This window comes from Schistocerca nitens, chromosome 1 (genome assembly GCF_023898315.1).
Source record: "Schistocerca nitens isolate TAMUIC-IGC-003100 chromosome 1, iqSchNite1.1, whole genome shotgun sequence".
NCBI lineage: Eukaryota > Metazoa > Arthropoda > Insecta > Orthoptera > Acrididae > Schistocerca > Schistocerca nitens.
This window is the reverse complement of record NC_064614.1, coordinates 148,947,316-148,963,758: the sequence shown is the minus strand read 5'-3', so window position 1 is coordinate 148,963,758 and position 16,443 is coordinate 148,947,316. Positions and strand designations below refer to the sequence as shown.

The following is a 16,443-nucleotide window of genomic DNA, read 5'->3' as shown; positions in this document are numbered from 1 at the left end:
TTTGTGATAATACAAAACAAGCTACCCTTCTTTGAACTTCTTCAATGTCTTCAGTCGGTCCCATCTGATGTGGATCCCACACCGTACAACAGTATTCCAGAATAGGACGGACAAGTGTGGTGTAAGCAGTCTCTTTAGTGGACCTGTTGCATCTTCTAAGTGTTTTGCCAGTGAATCACGGTCTTTGGTTTGCTCTACCCACAACATTATCTATGTGATCGTTCCAATTTAGGTTATTTGTAATTGTAATCCGAAGTATTTAGCTGAATTTACAGCATTCAGATTTGTGTGACTTATTGCATTATCAAAATTTAGTGGATTTCTTTTAGTTCTCGTGTGAATAGCTTCACACTTTTCTTTATTCAGGGCCAATTGCCACTTTTCGCACCATACAGATATTGTATCTAAATCATTTTGCAATTCATTTTGGTCATCTGATCACTTTACAAAATGGTAAATGATAGCATCATCTGCATAAGTCTAAGATGACTACTTAGATTGTCTCCCAAGTCATTAATATAGATCAGGAACAATAGAGAACCTATAACACTTCCTTGGGGAACAATGGATATTACTTCTGTTTTATTCGATAACTTTCCATCTATAACTACAAACTGTGACGTTTCTGACAGGAAATCAGTCATATTTGTAGCTACAAGAACTAAGGTAGGTCTATTGTGGGTGGGCTCCAAACTAGATGCTCAAGACAGTTTTCAGAAAGTTTGACAAGTATTTCACATGACTGACTGTATCCCCTGCAATGAATCCATAGACATCCTAGTCTATACTTGATAGGTTAAAGTCACCTTCAACTATACTGCATGACCTGGGTATTTCTGTGCTACTGACTAGATTTTCTTTCAACGACTCTGAAACTTTTACCGTGGAGTCGGGTGGCCAGCAAAAACATCTGCAATTATTTGACAATGAAAACAATCAATTATTGATCAAATTATTTAATTGGATAAATGAAAAATTACCCACCAAGTGGCAGCACAGCACACACATAAATGACTTGTGTTTGGCAAGCTTTCAGAGCCAGTGGCTCCTTCTTCAGGCAGAAGGGTTGAAGGGGGGGGGGTGGGGGAGGGAGGAAGGAAGGAAGGTTAAGGGAAAGGACTGGAGAGGTCTACGAAAAGGGGTAAATTTTGGAAAAATCACCCAGAACTGGGGGTCAGGGGAGACTTACCATATGGGATGAGAAGGAAAGTCTCCTTCTGCGCCCATGACCGTCACAGAGTCGACGAAGTCTTCGGTTGGATTGCATTCAATCCATCAGATCAACTGCGATCTACAAAGCGATCGGCTACCCATGTGACGGATCACTATGATTTGTCACTCGTGTGTGGGGCCCTTTAGAAAAGTAAACAGTTGTGACATCATGCTCATCTAACGCAGTTTATTGTTACACAGTCTTCATGCTAAAGCTTTTGACACATTTTGCTGTCGGCAGACGCTTGTGTGCGCGCATTGTGTTTTATTGATGTAAATGGTGCTTTTTTTTGCAACTTAAGTTTTATTTTGGTGTTATTTTCTAGTTTGTCTTCCTGCTGCAGTAGCGGGCTGAAGTAAAATTCTTTGTTAACAGGTTCTTAGTAGCCAAAATTACAAAAATTTAACCTGAAAATTAAACAAGGAAAAATGTCTGGAAGTCTAAAAAGTTCCTGAGTTTTTTTGAGAATGAAAAAATTCCCAGTTGTCCTGGGGCATATACACACCAATAATATGTGAGGAGGGGATTTTATAGGGGCTACAGTATTTATGGACTTTCACATCAGTGAATGGGCCCACATGATATGCCTATGGCAGAAGTGTTGCCATCCACAGGAGTAAGTTGCGGCCATGGCACACAGCTTGAGTATCTCTGACCTTTCCTCCAAATCGACAAGAAGGGTGAGTGGGGAATCTGAATCACTATTGGATACTAAAAACTATCTGCACAAACAAAATCTTTGAAGTTGCCACTGGAAACTAACAATGGAAGGCCACACATCAAACACTTGAAACCAAATGTATGGAGAGGTGTCTGCTCTGCACACTATCAATGTCACTTACCTGTAAATCTCTGCCTTTGTGCACAACAACTGTTCAAATATCTATCCAACACACACACACACACACACACACACACACACACACACACTCGCGCAAATGGAACTCGCACACAAATTACAGCAGTCTAAGGCAACTGTAGCCACACTGCGAGCAGCAGCAGCACCAATGCATGATGGGAGTGGTGACTGGGTAGGTGTTCGGAGGAGGCTGGGGCAGGGAGGGAGAGAGATAGTAGGGCAGGGGTGGTGGATAGTTCAGTGCTGCTAGGGAGTGCACGGGGACAAGGTGGAGAGGGTAGAGCAGCTATGCGCAGTCAGGAGGTTAGACGGACAGCAAGGGAGAGTTGGGGAGAGGGGGTAGTGGAAAACAAGAGAAGTAAAAGGACTGGGTGCGATGATGGAATGAGGGCTGTGTAGTGCTGGAATGGGAACTTGCCCTCCACCTAACCTCCCGACTGCACATAGCTGCCCTACCCTCTCCACCTTGTCCCCGTGCACTCCCTAGCAGCACTGCACTGGCTGCTACCCCTACCCTACTATCCCTCCCCGCCCCAGCCTCCTCTTCACCCCCACCCAGTCGCAACTCTCAACATGCACTGGCGCCGCTGCTTGCAGTATGGCTACAATTGCCTTAGACTGCAGTCATCTGTGTGAGAGTTGCGTTTGCATAAAAGTGTGTGTTTGTTGTCCATTTTTGACGAAGGCCTTATGAGCTGAAAGCTTTATGTGGAACAGTCTTTTTGTTGTGCCTATGTGTGACTCAGCATTTCATGTACTGCCAAATTTGATGTATAACTTTTTCTTTTTTTTACACAGCTCAAATGTCTTTGATTTTTCACACTTACTGATAAACAGCAGGAATGATCAATATTTCGTAACCTGCCTTTGCTCTTACATGCAACCCATTTTCAGCACTGTAGTGCATTATTTGATCACTGTGGAGTTTTAGCACTGGACTACTGCAGCACAGGCACACCAAAAATAAATTAGCGTGTCTACGGGTTGGCCCCCTTCTATCTGCTGGTTTTAACGGCTTTGTCAAAATTTCATTTTTACACTTTGATGATGGTTAAGGAAAGAATGAATGTTGACATAGCATTGTCAATCTTGGGAAATAGAACTAAGTACTGCACACTAACTGACTATTGTTTCAAGCAAATGATTTTGCTTATTTTGCAAAATAATATCTTGTTTATGAGTCTGAGGTAGTGTTTTACACAATGAGCTTGATGGGTGATAGAACAAAGAGCATTTAATGTAATGCAATGTAACACGATATTTTAAAATAATGTTTATTCAGTTTTAGCTTTTTATGCTGGGATATTTACCTTTTAAGTTATGCGAGTTAGGAAAGTTACCTTCTTAACCAAACAAATTTTATTCAGATCACACAGTATACTCAATACAAAGTAAAAGTAACGGCCTTAATCCTGTGGAAAAGCCAAACTCTTCACAACATCCGTTCTCTGTGATTTGGAAAAGCCACTGGCGAGTTTCAGTGCAATGGAAAGACGCAGTTACAAGTTGGGGCTTTCACTCACTGCTGAGATGAACTCTGAACTCTCCCCAATAGGCAGGTATCTGCATTTTAAGTCTTAGTCTGGCACGCAGTATTAGCCTACGCGAAATGCTCTACAAAGACAGTAACTTTATTTCTGAAAATCATTTCTTTTTTATCATCACTGTACAAATTAACTATTTTTTCCATTCACACAGCACCACAGTATTTAAAGTACAATAACTTACATATAAGGCAACTTTACACACAGCATTCCTGGTCAAAAAATTTTAAGGCAAACATACAAACATATTCTTGCTAAGATACTGAAGAGCAGCTGGCAGTGACATAGCAGCAAAAAATTGTGTATTGCAAGTGCCAACTTTTCATAAAAGTCTACACGATTTGTAAGTTTGCAAGAGCTACATTAACCATCAGGGAAAAAATATATTTTTGTAAACCTAATACAGACAACTCTGTGGTTTTACATAATTGAGAGATTACAGACATCCCCGTGTCACAAATCTCATTATGTTTATTGATTTTAAATTGAACATATGACTGTTGCATGATTCCTTCAGTTTGAAGGATTTCAGTCAAATATTGTTCTCATATGCGAATGTGTAGATTCATCCCTCTCCCTTAAACATCCTGAAATTTCAGTTTCTTGTTACACCTTGAAACAGTTGCTTTTATTATGTTAATGCTCTCACAATATGTATTGACTAGTTATTATTTCCATTTATTTGTGTTGACACTTGTTTTACACAGTGGAAAACCAAATCTATGAGTAAAGATATAATATAAACTGCCTCTTATGTTGTTTACAAGCACAGAATCAGTAATGTCTTGTACAAGTAAGTCACAAGTAGCAATTTTTGCCTCGAGTAAATACATTTTTATTGTGCTGTGAGATAGTAAATGAAAGTAGCCATATCAAATTTCTGATCTTCTGACAAGGAATTGTAGAATTCAAACACGGCATTTGTTCTATCCAGCATATTCTATTGATGGTGATGGATTCTATTCATGTTTTGTTTATGTGATACAAAAGCTGCAAAGTGTTATATAATTCCTTTTACATCACCTTTTCTTGTACTTGACACAATAGTCCAGACTAAACTGCTGTTTTCAGAACTGGCAAGACTGCATGCATAAGAATTTATCAACCGGTAAGAAATAATTATAATTTAATTTACTTTCAAAATTCTTATGCCATTTACTTTTAGTCAATACTGATAATATGCTCAGAATACTAATTACATGTCAACTTAAATTTTAAATACAAACAGGTGATATTATATCTTAGGTAATAGAAGCACAGCCAGGAAGAATGTTGGTTCTTTAGTTTCATGTGTATTAATTCTCATCATTCTTTTGAGATAACCAACATTCACTAGCAAAAAAGATAAATTTGGCTTATATAAGAGTACATGAAAGCAGCTATCAGCACTACGTTGTTGCATCAAGCTGCTCCTCACGAACTGAATCTCCAGGCATCAATGATGCTGATGAAAGGAGGACAGCTGCCTGTTCTGGTGTAGGACAAGCAATTACTAAGAGATCTTCAGCCGAGTATCCGCCATTTGCAAGAATCTGCTCCAAGCGTGCCAATAATGCTAACACATTGTTCTGAAATAATAAAAAAGTGCATATTATTACACCATTAGTGTGAAGGGTACCTTGTACAGAAATTCTAGTGTTTTTACCCAGTTAGGGAGTAACACAAAAAATGACAAAAATCTCAGGACAGCAATGTGACGCATCTGTCTGCTTCATCTTTGGGGACCAGTCCTACAGACAAATCAGGGAAACAGCTATGGGAACAAGAAGTACATCCCCAACCTCTGCCTATCTTTTCACAAGCTCCTAAAAGCCCCTCACTCAACTGTACAGGATGGGCCTATGGGCAGGCAGTGGGCGTTATGGAATGAATAGGATAATATTTAGACAAAGGTCATTTATTGGCGAAAGCTTGTTAAAAATGGGTCAGATAGCCAGGCCTAGGGAGGCGACGGTGAGCCAGAGCATAGAGTTTGACGAAACATAGTTTGCGAAGCTAACGAAAGTTGGCGTCTGCCAATCGGACCAGTCCGAGCGGCAGGCATGCTGGCTGCGAAAACTAAGTCCCCAGCGCTGCAGCACCGGGAGAAGCGGGGGATGTTCACTGCTACAGGGCACACGTCCAAGATAGTGAGAAGACAAGAGTACAAGAGAGCGGGCCCGGTGACAGGCGGCCGCGTATATTCGACGAACCACGCGGCTTCCTCCGCCCTGATTGGTCAGAACCAAGAAACCAGTGGGGGCGGCAGTGGAACTTTCCAGAGCGTTGCCTGCTAAGCGACGCCTGGGGCGGCGTTACCTCGTCAGCACGCGAGGGAGGCGCGTGGCCAAGGTGCCCTTCCATGGTGCTGACTTCCTGTTGCTGGACCGTAGGATGAAAGAATTTACAGGCAGCTAACACTGCCAGCTGTGGCTTGGCCTTAATGGAAAAATGAATTTACCGTTTGAAAGCTCATATAATAAAGTAAACTCCCCTACTGTCTGGCTCATCCTTTACACAATACAGATTAGTGGAAATTTTTGTGGTCTGGACGTGTGGTGAAGAACTAATCCACTTCCTGCAACAGCTTAACTTCTCTTCCCAACCAAAACACATGCTGTTTCTTTTTTGGTGTCGTGCTACTTTTGATCTCATGAGCACCTAGCTGCTTGTGTATGAGCCAGCAACTCTGCTCCCTACCAACGCCATCTGTCAGCCACACAGCAATTTTAATTGGAGCTTCGTCGATGCATAAACTGAGATCATCTCATCCTAATATCCACCAGTCACAATTCACTGCTCCCTTACCTTTTTTGTCAAATTTTATGGCATTCCCAGACCAATATCCTCTATATAACAAATTTGCTAATCCTGCAACCCTTTCCACAATAAAAGCTGCCCCGTGCATCCCTTTGTTATGACTTACTTTAGCCCACAGTGGGTGGAATGCTCGAAAATGTGGCAAAAATCTGAAGATAAGATTTTGTTGCAGGTGGATTGAAGGAATACAAATTTTTGTATTAAAGGGTACTTGACCAACGAACACGCTTTTCAGAGCTGTGTAGTAAAGTGTTCAACTAATGTGTCTCAGAAGATATCAGTACGAGGTAAAATGGGCAGTATTTTTCGATGTATTATGATGATTACTGTTTGTGGAAGTAAGTAACACGCATGTGCACCATCCGGCCATTTTTGAACTAAGTGAACCATTCATAACCCTGAGTATGGCTTAAGCACTCACCATTGTGGGCTTCCTGCATCATTTGGTGGGTCTCTGCAAAAGTTTTGCTCAAGTTTCATGGAAAATGAAATGCACATATGCTGCTCCTCTAGCTCTGCCATCTCAAACTTTACAAACCATGCAACACAACCTTCTACTCAATACAGCACTGAACAATAACTAGCACAGACAGAACGATGAAATATCCGGCAGTTACACATTAAAAACAGGCATGTGAAGGGATGACAACTGCATTTCACTCCAATACACCACATTTTGTAGTCTACACAGATTGTTTACAGGCAGGTGATCAATGAAAAACTCATGACTTTCTCTGAAGTGTTATATACTCTGAAACAATATACTTATGATGATTATTTTATGGACGATACATAGGAAAATTACAGATTTAGCTAAATGTTAGGTTACTAATTTTCTTTCAACAAAACATGTACTCGTACATCTCTGAACTACAGCAGACATCGTGTTCACTACACAGGTATTGAGTGAAGTAACTTCGAAGTAAAATACAGTAATGCAATGAGATATTCTTTTATCATCTGAACTGAATAAACAATTTGTAACTGTTCTTTATAAAATACTGGTTATTGCTGATCATCTTTATTTGAGAATACTGCAAATGCAAATATGGCAACACTTCTACAGCAATTTTTATGATTAAGACAATCGAACTGAGTGGCACTTGTGAATCTCCATTTTCAATGTTGGCGTTGCCAAATCTCCTTACAGTGTGTTCACGAGGAATTTATGTTTTTTTATTACTTTATCACCATGATTTTTCTGATCTCCCCCACCCCCCCTTTTCCTCTCTTTAATTTTTGAATTTTTCATCCTACCTTGTATCTTTCTTCCCCTTTTAATTAATTTTTATATTTATCTCATCTTCTCAATGGCCCTTCTACCATCTTCAAGTGCAGAAATCACAGTGCTTGCTACTGCAGTACCTTTAAATCTCATCCTCTCTAAGGGTCTCTTAAACTTAGGGCGAGAGAAGAAAGTCACGAGGCATATAAACACAAAATACCCTCACAATGTACGAGATACATTCATGGGTCAGACAGAAAGTGCCTTTACTTAGTGGAGAGTAACTGCCACAAAATTCAGCCTATGATGATCACTGGTGCATGCCACGTTGGACTAAAAACCGAACTGCTGCATTATAATCTGTACTGGATCGATGCATTCAAAACAGCCTATGGTCTACTCTTGGAAGCAGTGGAGATGCCTCTTGATATTTGCTACATGTTGCTGGTGGACTGAAAGTTGCAGAGAATGCAAACATTGCCTGCTGCCGCCTCCTCCCCCAATTTCTCAGAAATTAACTGAGCTATGTGAGATCCACTGGACTCATTATTTGCCTCTTCAAACTAAAAATACTAAAAGTATACTAAAAGTACACTGCTCAATAGTAACTGCTTCCTTGCTGTCAAGTTCACTGGACAAATCTGCACTTACTTTCAGCTACTCAATTCATTCAATACCCTTCTACTTCTTTTGTTCTGGTTTCAAAGTGGAACAGTCAGACTCAGTATCAGTGTTGACGACAGACACAGGCAGAGACAATTGTGCAAACTCTCCAGTTTGTAAAGCTACTTTGGACTGAACTAGATCGGTATCATAAATGACTCATCAATTCTAACAGCCCAGCAATACAGAGGAACACAGCGATCATCTTATGAACATAATGCAAAACAGTTGTCGACCTGCAGCATTATGAAACTTCAGCACACTTTCTCTGTTTCAGTCACACCCTGAAAGCCTCCAACAAAGTGAATATGTGGACATCTTCACAAAGGTCATTGTGCACACAATGAGCACTTACTTATCCCTGATTTCAGCACATTCAACTACATCCCTGGACATGAAGTGAGGATATATGATGCACAAAAAGAATACTGGGAAAGTACATGGAGGCGGAGGGTGTCAGTACCTTAATGTGATACCCCAGAAGATCATGTTTTATGAACTGAACATGCAGCAGGCGATACCTTTAGCACACGATAAAGGTGCCTTTCTGTCACAGAAGCTTTGCCAATCACCTATAGGACTGGTGTTGGTCACTCACCAACATGTTTGTGCGACTCAGCATCAAAATCAATGTATTCTTTGTGTGTGTGGTACGGCATTCAGTTAGTGCCTTTGTGCAAGATACTACAACAAACAAACTTTCTATTAATATCTTCTTGTCATGAGATACAGAAACTTGCATATTAATCTTTCTCTTTTGGAAAGATGTAATTACCAGCTACTACGCACTCTGTATGTACTAAAATTAAGTAGTTGTAATTATAAGTTTCACTGGAAAGGTACTATAAGATGGACTTGTATGTAGACCCGATCCTAATAAAAGTAAACAAACAAACACATTTAGGTTCAGAGAGACCAGTCAGTCCCCCTTTCCAATCCACCCCAACAAATTTCTCTTTCTTTCCTGAAGAAGGAACCTACTGTTTCAAAAGCTAAGTATAATGTTTTTATTTAAAGTGTTCCTGTCAGCAGTACTGCAAGTTGTGGCTCCTGAAGGTAAGTAGATGTTAGCCCTTTCTGTCTTTTATGATTTTTACAAACATCTAAATACCATTGATTAAATAATCTCAGGATATCAGCCGAATGGCAGCATCTTCTTGTCAAAATCCTTTAACCAGTTTCCTACTTGCAAAGTTCAGGGTCCTGTGGTATCTGATCTTTTATAGCCGCTCAACTCCAGACTCTCCTGCCGAGTGCATAACAGCCAAGGCAATTGTGTGCCTGCGGAGGAGTGTGTCATGATCAGTGGTGGAGACCACCTGACTGGATGAGGGGGGGTGGGCAGCAGGGGTATGAGCATCGAGTCGTGGTGTCGCTCGCTAATTCTGTTCCCTTCCACCACTGCTTTAGGACTGGAGCTTCTTGGTGGATTTTCACTCTCGCCAGATCCTACTCAGAGCTTACTTGAAACCTGTTGTCCAGGTTGACGGGAATGTTTTGTACTCTTATTTCCACGGTCTCTTTGAAGACAGATGGACAGGCAACGAAAGGACTCGACACCCAGTCCTGACCCCTTCTCCACCATTGACTGAGACACTCCCTTCAGGAGTCACAACTAACTTGCCTGTCTGCAGTCCAGTGGCTACACAAGACAGCTCAGCCTCAAGAATCAAACATTTTGCCTGAAGACTTGAATAGGCAACTTTCTGAAATGTTGGTATGAGATGATGCCCCAATTCAACTGATGTCCTGAAAAGATTTCAAGAACAAAATTTGCTGAGAAAGCCTGCAGTTCCATATAAAACACAAATTTTACGATAAGATCACACTAATCACAAAAATACAGCACGTAGAGCTAGCAGTGCACTTATTGTGATATGCAGTAGACTTGGATACAATTGGCCTCGGAAAACTGACAGACCTGAAAATGTAGCACCTATTTCTGGCAGAATTCGCAAATAGAATTTTTTCTTATTAGATGTACAAATTTAAAAGGTTGCCACACCATGTAACTGAAGATGAAGCCTTAGTGCTTTGAAACTGACTGTTAAACAATAAAAGACGAGATTGATGAGCTTTTTGACTGGAATGTTCCATTTTGCAATTAAGCACTTTTTCCCCAAACATTCTCTGCTTGTCTTCTTCTTTTGGCTCTATTTAAGCTTTCAATAAATGTTTGTTTCTGCTGAGAAGCAGCAGCATTTTCTCACTAGTGAACTGGTTGCTCCTTTTATTTCAGGTTTAACTTGACTTTTTTCTTTTCTCACCCAATTCATTAATTACAAAATCCGCAGCATATTAATTTTATGCCTTTTGTGGGCACTTCTATCCGAACTGTACTTGACAATGCTAGAGATAGAACCGACAAGAAACTCTGCACAGAAGTAGAACAGACAATAATTTCAACAATGGAAATTCTGGTAGGAATATCAGCAATATAGGAAAAGACAGATTGCTACTTACTGTAAAGAAGACAAGTAAGTTGCAGACAGGCACAATTAAAGGCACTTACATAAAGTTTTCGGCTGCAGCCTTCATCAGCAGAAGAGAAACACACGCCATTCATACACACAAGAAAGCACATCTCGTGCACACAAGACCGTCAACTCCAGCATATCTGGCCAGAATGCAACTATCATGTGGGGTGCAAGCAGCAATCTGGATGGGATGGAGAAGGGGAAGGGATAGTTGTGTACAGGTGGGAGGAGGGACGAACGCTGTCTGGCGGAATGTGCATGGACTAGAATGGCAACAGGCACAGCGTTAGGACTTGTGGAGCAGGGAGGAGGGGGGAAAAAAAGGAGCACAAAAGGAGAGGAGAGGGGAAAGACTGGTGGATGGGTTGGCAGCGGTGGCAATGTAAGTGTCTTAATTGTCTACATTTTAACGTGTCTTCTTCATGGTAAGTAGCAATCTGTCTTTTCCTACATTGTCGAAATTAATTCTATTCGCACTTTAGTGGCAGAATTTCAGTGCTCTGCTATTTCGTGCAACCACAGTTCTAAACATACGTCACCCAAAAATTGCTGTGTTAAAGTGTCTGCGTTTACCAACTTTTGAAATATATCTAGCAGACAAATGTATGGGTATATTTGGTCTAAGGTGCTATGTTGCATTACATAGCACATACCTTGTACAGACCAGACCATTCAACCATCCACAATTATGTGCCTCTCAATCATTGAGCACTATCTTTCCAAACTGGACTTCATTAGATGATGTGCAATACCAGTAACTAAAAATTGAATACATTTTTGACATTAAGATGCAGAAAATAAAGCTATTTCTAACTAACCCTGATAAAATAGTTAATCTGGATACAATTCACTATGAAATAGCATTTATTAGGTAATTTCCTATTTTCACATTATGTGAGAGAATTCACATTTATCATAAAATCTGAATTTTTCAGGTCCCTACTGAATGAGGGAAATGTTAAACATCAAAAGAGCAAGATCCTGTCATTAATGCTGCAAATTCTTTAGTTAACAAGGATGAAGAGATTCAAGTTTAAAGATTAGAATGACAGCACCAAAAGCACATTTATACAATACATTCACCAATATTGAACCAACGACTTGAAAATTTTACTTTACCTGGAACTGAAACATCAAAAGTTCAAAGTAAGTGTATAACATTTTCTTTCTTTGACTCAACCATATGACCTTTTTTACACTATATCAACAGGAAAATTTTCCAGTGACCTATCAAGGCAAGGACATATTTATTTACGTACTACGTTTATCAATAGATAATTCATTTATTCACCCCATTCATTTCTCTCAATTTGTTTGTTGTGATCTAGAGAAACAATGGAAAACTAAAATTTGAATGGCTAGATAGAGGTATGAATCCCTCTTCTCAAATAAGAGTCCTGGACCACAACACCACTTCATTCGGTCCCTGTTTGCTGACAGAAACCATGTTCATACAATGACATTATTTATGACCAAAATGTAATAAAATGAAAGAAATAAGTTATAAATATGCTAGATCAAAAATGTCAATGTGAGTGGAATGATACTTATGTGCAAGCAACAACAGACACATTTATACTTTGAAACCAAATGTTTTTCCTCGGCCACGCACAAGCAACAAATGGTTGGGGGAGATAATACACAACATAGATGCTACAAAAATACGGAAAAAGTAAATAGCAAGTATTTCAACTTCTCTATTAGTTACCTAAATAATTTTGGAACACGTTTCTCTCTGGAAACAGAAATACAACCACATTATTATGTCCAGTGTTGTTCACTTATATGTTCTTAAGTCATTTCATTTCAATAGTTAGTTATGTGACAGCATACCTTTATTGGCCTGAAAAGTATGAACTCAGTCTCCCGGTTTGCCAAGTAGAGCTGCATGCTGCGCTGGACATTTGGCAGTTTTGATTTTATAAGACGTTTTGTCTCAGCAACAATTTCACTAACTGCTGCTGGTTGCGCAAATGGTTGTTGTGAGAGTTTTACATTCTGTACTTCTGCACTCATGCTGGAGAATACTTGTGCCTGTAACAGAATGGTAAAATACACCACCAGCGTACGCTTAGAAAAATGCGTACAAAACACATTTTATATAAAGTTGAATTGCACATTCACAATATGTGTCAGGACTGGCAACAGCTGACATCATACTGTCATAGTAACACATTGTGGCACCTGGCTACTGTGTGCAAGACACTTTGTTCAGAAACTCTGTGACTGAGCTCTAAAGACACACAAGTCCAATTTCTGCAGTTCTGATGTAATACCCACACTGCTTCATGTGGAGAAGAAGGGCAGTAGTCCAGTTCCACCCCATGGCCAATTCAGACAGTGTTAAATGGACATGCACCCTTTTAACATGTCCTAAATTGGATACTGTGTGCATATTACAAGTATGGTAACAAGTCCAAACTGCAAAAATTGGACTTCTGACCCATTTCCTCTCAGGTATGGAACTGTTTATCTTGCAGGGTTATGTAGTAGCAATTCTAAAATATGCAATGAGCATTATAAGATTATCTGATGACAGCCATGCAGTGGGGATATTTTACATATGCACTACAAAAATTAAAAGAATGCACGTACATTATGTGATCCAAAGTATCCGGACACCTGACTGAAAATGACATACAAGTTAGTGACGCCTTGCATCGGTAATACTGGAATTCAATATGGTGTTGGCCCACCCTGAGCCTTGATGACAGCTTCCAACCTTGCAGGCATACATTCAATCAGGTGCTGAAAGGTTTCTAGGGGTAGGCAGCCCATTCTTCACAGAGTGCTGCACTGAGGAGAGGTATCGATGTCTGTCTGTGAGGCCTGGCCCGAAGTCTGCGTTCCAAAACATCTCAAAGGTGTTTCTCTAGGATTCAGGTGGGGACTCTGTGCAGCCTAGTCCATTACAGGGTGGTGGTTGTTGTTGTTGTTGTTGTTGTGCAACCACTCCGCCACAGGCCATGCATTATGAACAGGTGCTCGATTGTGTTGAAAGATGCAATCGCCATCCCTGAATTGCTCTTCAACAGTGGGAAGCAAGAAGGTGCTTAAAACATCAATGTAGGCCTGTGCTGTGATAGTACCAAGCAAAACAATAGTGGGTGCAAGCCCCCTCCATGAAAGACATGACAACACCATAACACCACCACCTCTGAATTTTACTGTTGGAACTACACACGCTGGCAGATGAAGTTCACCGGACATTCACCATACCCACACCCTGCCATCGGATCGCCACATTGTGTACCGTGACTTGTCACTCCACACAACGTTTTTCTACTTTTCAATCGTCCAACTCTTACGATCCTAACATCAAGCAAGGCATTGTTTGGCAATTACCAGTGTGATCTGTGTCTTATGAGCAGCCGCTTGAACATGAAATCCAAGTTTTCTCACCTCCCTCTGAACTGTCATAGTACTTGCAGTGGATCTTGATGCAGTTTGGAATTTCTGTGTGATGGTCTGGATAGATGTCTGCTCATTACACATTACAAGCCTCTTCAACTGTCGGCGGTCTGTCAGTCAACAGACAAGGTCGGCCTGTACGCTTTTGTGTTGTAAATGTCCCTTCATGTTTTCACTTCTCTATCACACTGGAAACAGTGGACCTACGGATGTTTAAGAGCGTGGAAGTCTCGCATACATATGTATGGCACAAGTGACACCCAATCACCTGACCACGTTCAAAGCCACGAGTTCCGCAGAACCATCCATTCTGCTCTCTCAAAATGTCTAATGACTACTGAGGTCGCCGATATGGAGTACCTAACAGTATGTGGCAGCACAATGCACCTAATATGAAAAATGTATGTTTTTGGGGGTGTCCGGATACTTTTGATCACATGGTGTATTTTTACATCCAAAACAATCTACTAAATGTTCCACTCACTGTTAACAGATTTGGGTGGTGGCGAACTGGTATGGTACTTTTTTGTTCCAGCTGAATGAACTGCCACAGAAAAATGCAGCTACTTATTTGAAGAAGCTGACACGTTATACAGCATAATCAATACTCTGTAGGAGCTCAGTGAAATACCAGGGATAGATTTTAAGCAGGTCCCAGATAAAATTTCTTAACTCTGCAGCATAATGCTAATAATACTCCCTCTGCGAGATTTATGTTGCCACGTGTCGAATGGAAGACAAGTTATTCCTCACTTAAGTGTGATCATCTGCTTTTAATTTTTCCACCATATTATGCTTGGAAATTTTCTGAAAATAGTTATCTGATCAAGTTACACACCATATTCAAGTGATGGCAAATCTGAAAAGCAATTAGAATGGGTTTCAAGTCCCAACATTTATTCACATTTCATAGATACATGAGGACCTACTACTGCACTCTCCCACCAAACCAAACAGCAACTTCCTTGTGACCACATGGGATCAAAGACAGTATGTTGTTGTTGTGGTCTTCAGTCCTGAGACTGGTTTGATGCAGCTCTCCATGCTACTCTATCCTGTGCAAGCTTCTTCATCTCCCAGTACCTACTGCAACCTACATCCTTCTGAATCTGCTTAGTGTATGCATCTCTTGGTCTCCCCCTAGGATTTTTACCCTCCACGCTGCCCTCCAATACTAAATTGGTGATCCCTTGATGCCTCAAAACATGTCCTACCAACCGATCCCTTCTTCTGGTCAAGTTGTGCCACAAACTCCTCTTCTCCCCAATCCGATTCAGTACCTCCTCATTAGTTATGTGATCTACCCATCTAATCTTCAGCATTCTTCTGTAGCACCACATTTCGAAAGCTTCTATTCTCTTCTTGTCCAAACTATTTATCGTCCATGTTTCACTTCCATACATGGCTACACTCCATACAAATACTTTCAGAAAAGACTTCCTGACACTTAAATCTATACTCGATGTTAACAAATTTCTCTTCTTCAGAAACGCTTTCCTTGCCATTGCCAGTCTACATTTTATATCCTCTCTACTTCGACCATCATCGGTTATTTTGCTCCCCAAATAGCAAAACTCCTTTACTACTTTAAGTGTCTCATTTCCTAATCTAATACCCTCAACATCACCCGACTTACTTCGACTACATTCCATTATCCTCGTTTTGCTTTCGTTGATGTTCATCTTATATCCTCCCTTCAAGACACCATCCATTCCGTTCAACTGCTCTTCCAAGTCCTTTGCTGTCTCTGACAGAATTACAATGTCATCGGCGAACCTCAAAGTTTTTATTTCTTCTCCATGGATTTTAATACCTACTCCGAATTTTTCTTTTGTTTCCTTCACTGCTTGCTCAATATACAGATTGAATAACATCGGGGAGAGGCTACAACCCTGCCTTACTCCCTTCCCAACCACTGCTTCCCTTTCGTGTCCCTCGACTCTTATAACTGCCATCTGGTTTCTGTACAAATTGTAAATAGCCTTTCGCTCCCTGTATTTTACCCCTGCCACCTTTAGAATTTGAAAGAGAGTATTCCAGTCAACATTGTCAAAAGCTTTCTCTAAGTCTACAAATGCTAGAAACGTAGGTTTGCCTTTCCTTAATCTTTCTTCTAAGATAAGTCGTAAGGTCAGTATTGCCTCACGTGTTCCAGTATTTCTACGGAATCCAAACTGATCTTCCCCGAGGTCGGCTTCTACCAGTTTTTCCATTCGTCTGTAAAGAATTCGTGTTAGTATTTTGCAGCTGTG

The 16,443-nt window shown here is 40.6% G+C and overlaps 1 protein-coding gene across 2 annotated transcripts in view; it reads right to left on the bottom strand.

Annotated features, from left to right (window-relative positions):
- Positions 1 to 4,888: 4,888 nt before the first annotated feature.
- LOC126243539 (conserved oligomeric Golgi complex subunit 3) overlaps positions 4,889 to 16,443 on the bottom strand; it is a 128,046-nt gene continuing 116,491 nt past the window's right edge. The window contains exons 14-15 of one of the 2 annotated variants that reach the window (XM_049948171.1): positions 12,614 to 12,814; positions 4,889 to 5,184 (exon numbers count right to left, since the gene is read on the bottom strand). In XM_049948171.1, the coding sequence (XP_049804128.1) occupies positions 5,005 to 5,184; positions 12,614 to 12,814 (381 nt within the window). In that variant the 3' untranslated portion in view covers positions 4,889 to 5,004. The remainder of the gene's footprint in view (positions 5,185 to 12,613; positions 12,815 to 16,443) is intronic. The other variant, XM_049948172.1, reaches the window with a different exon arrangement.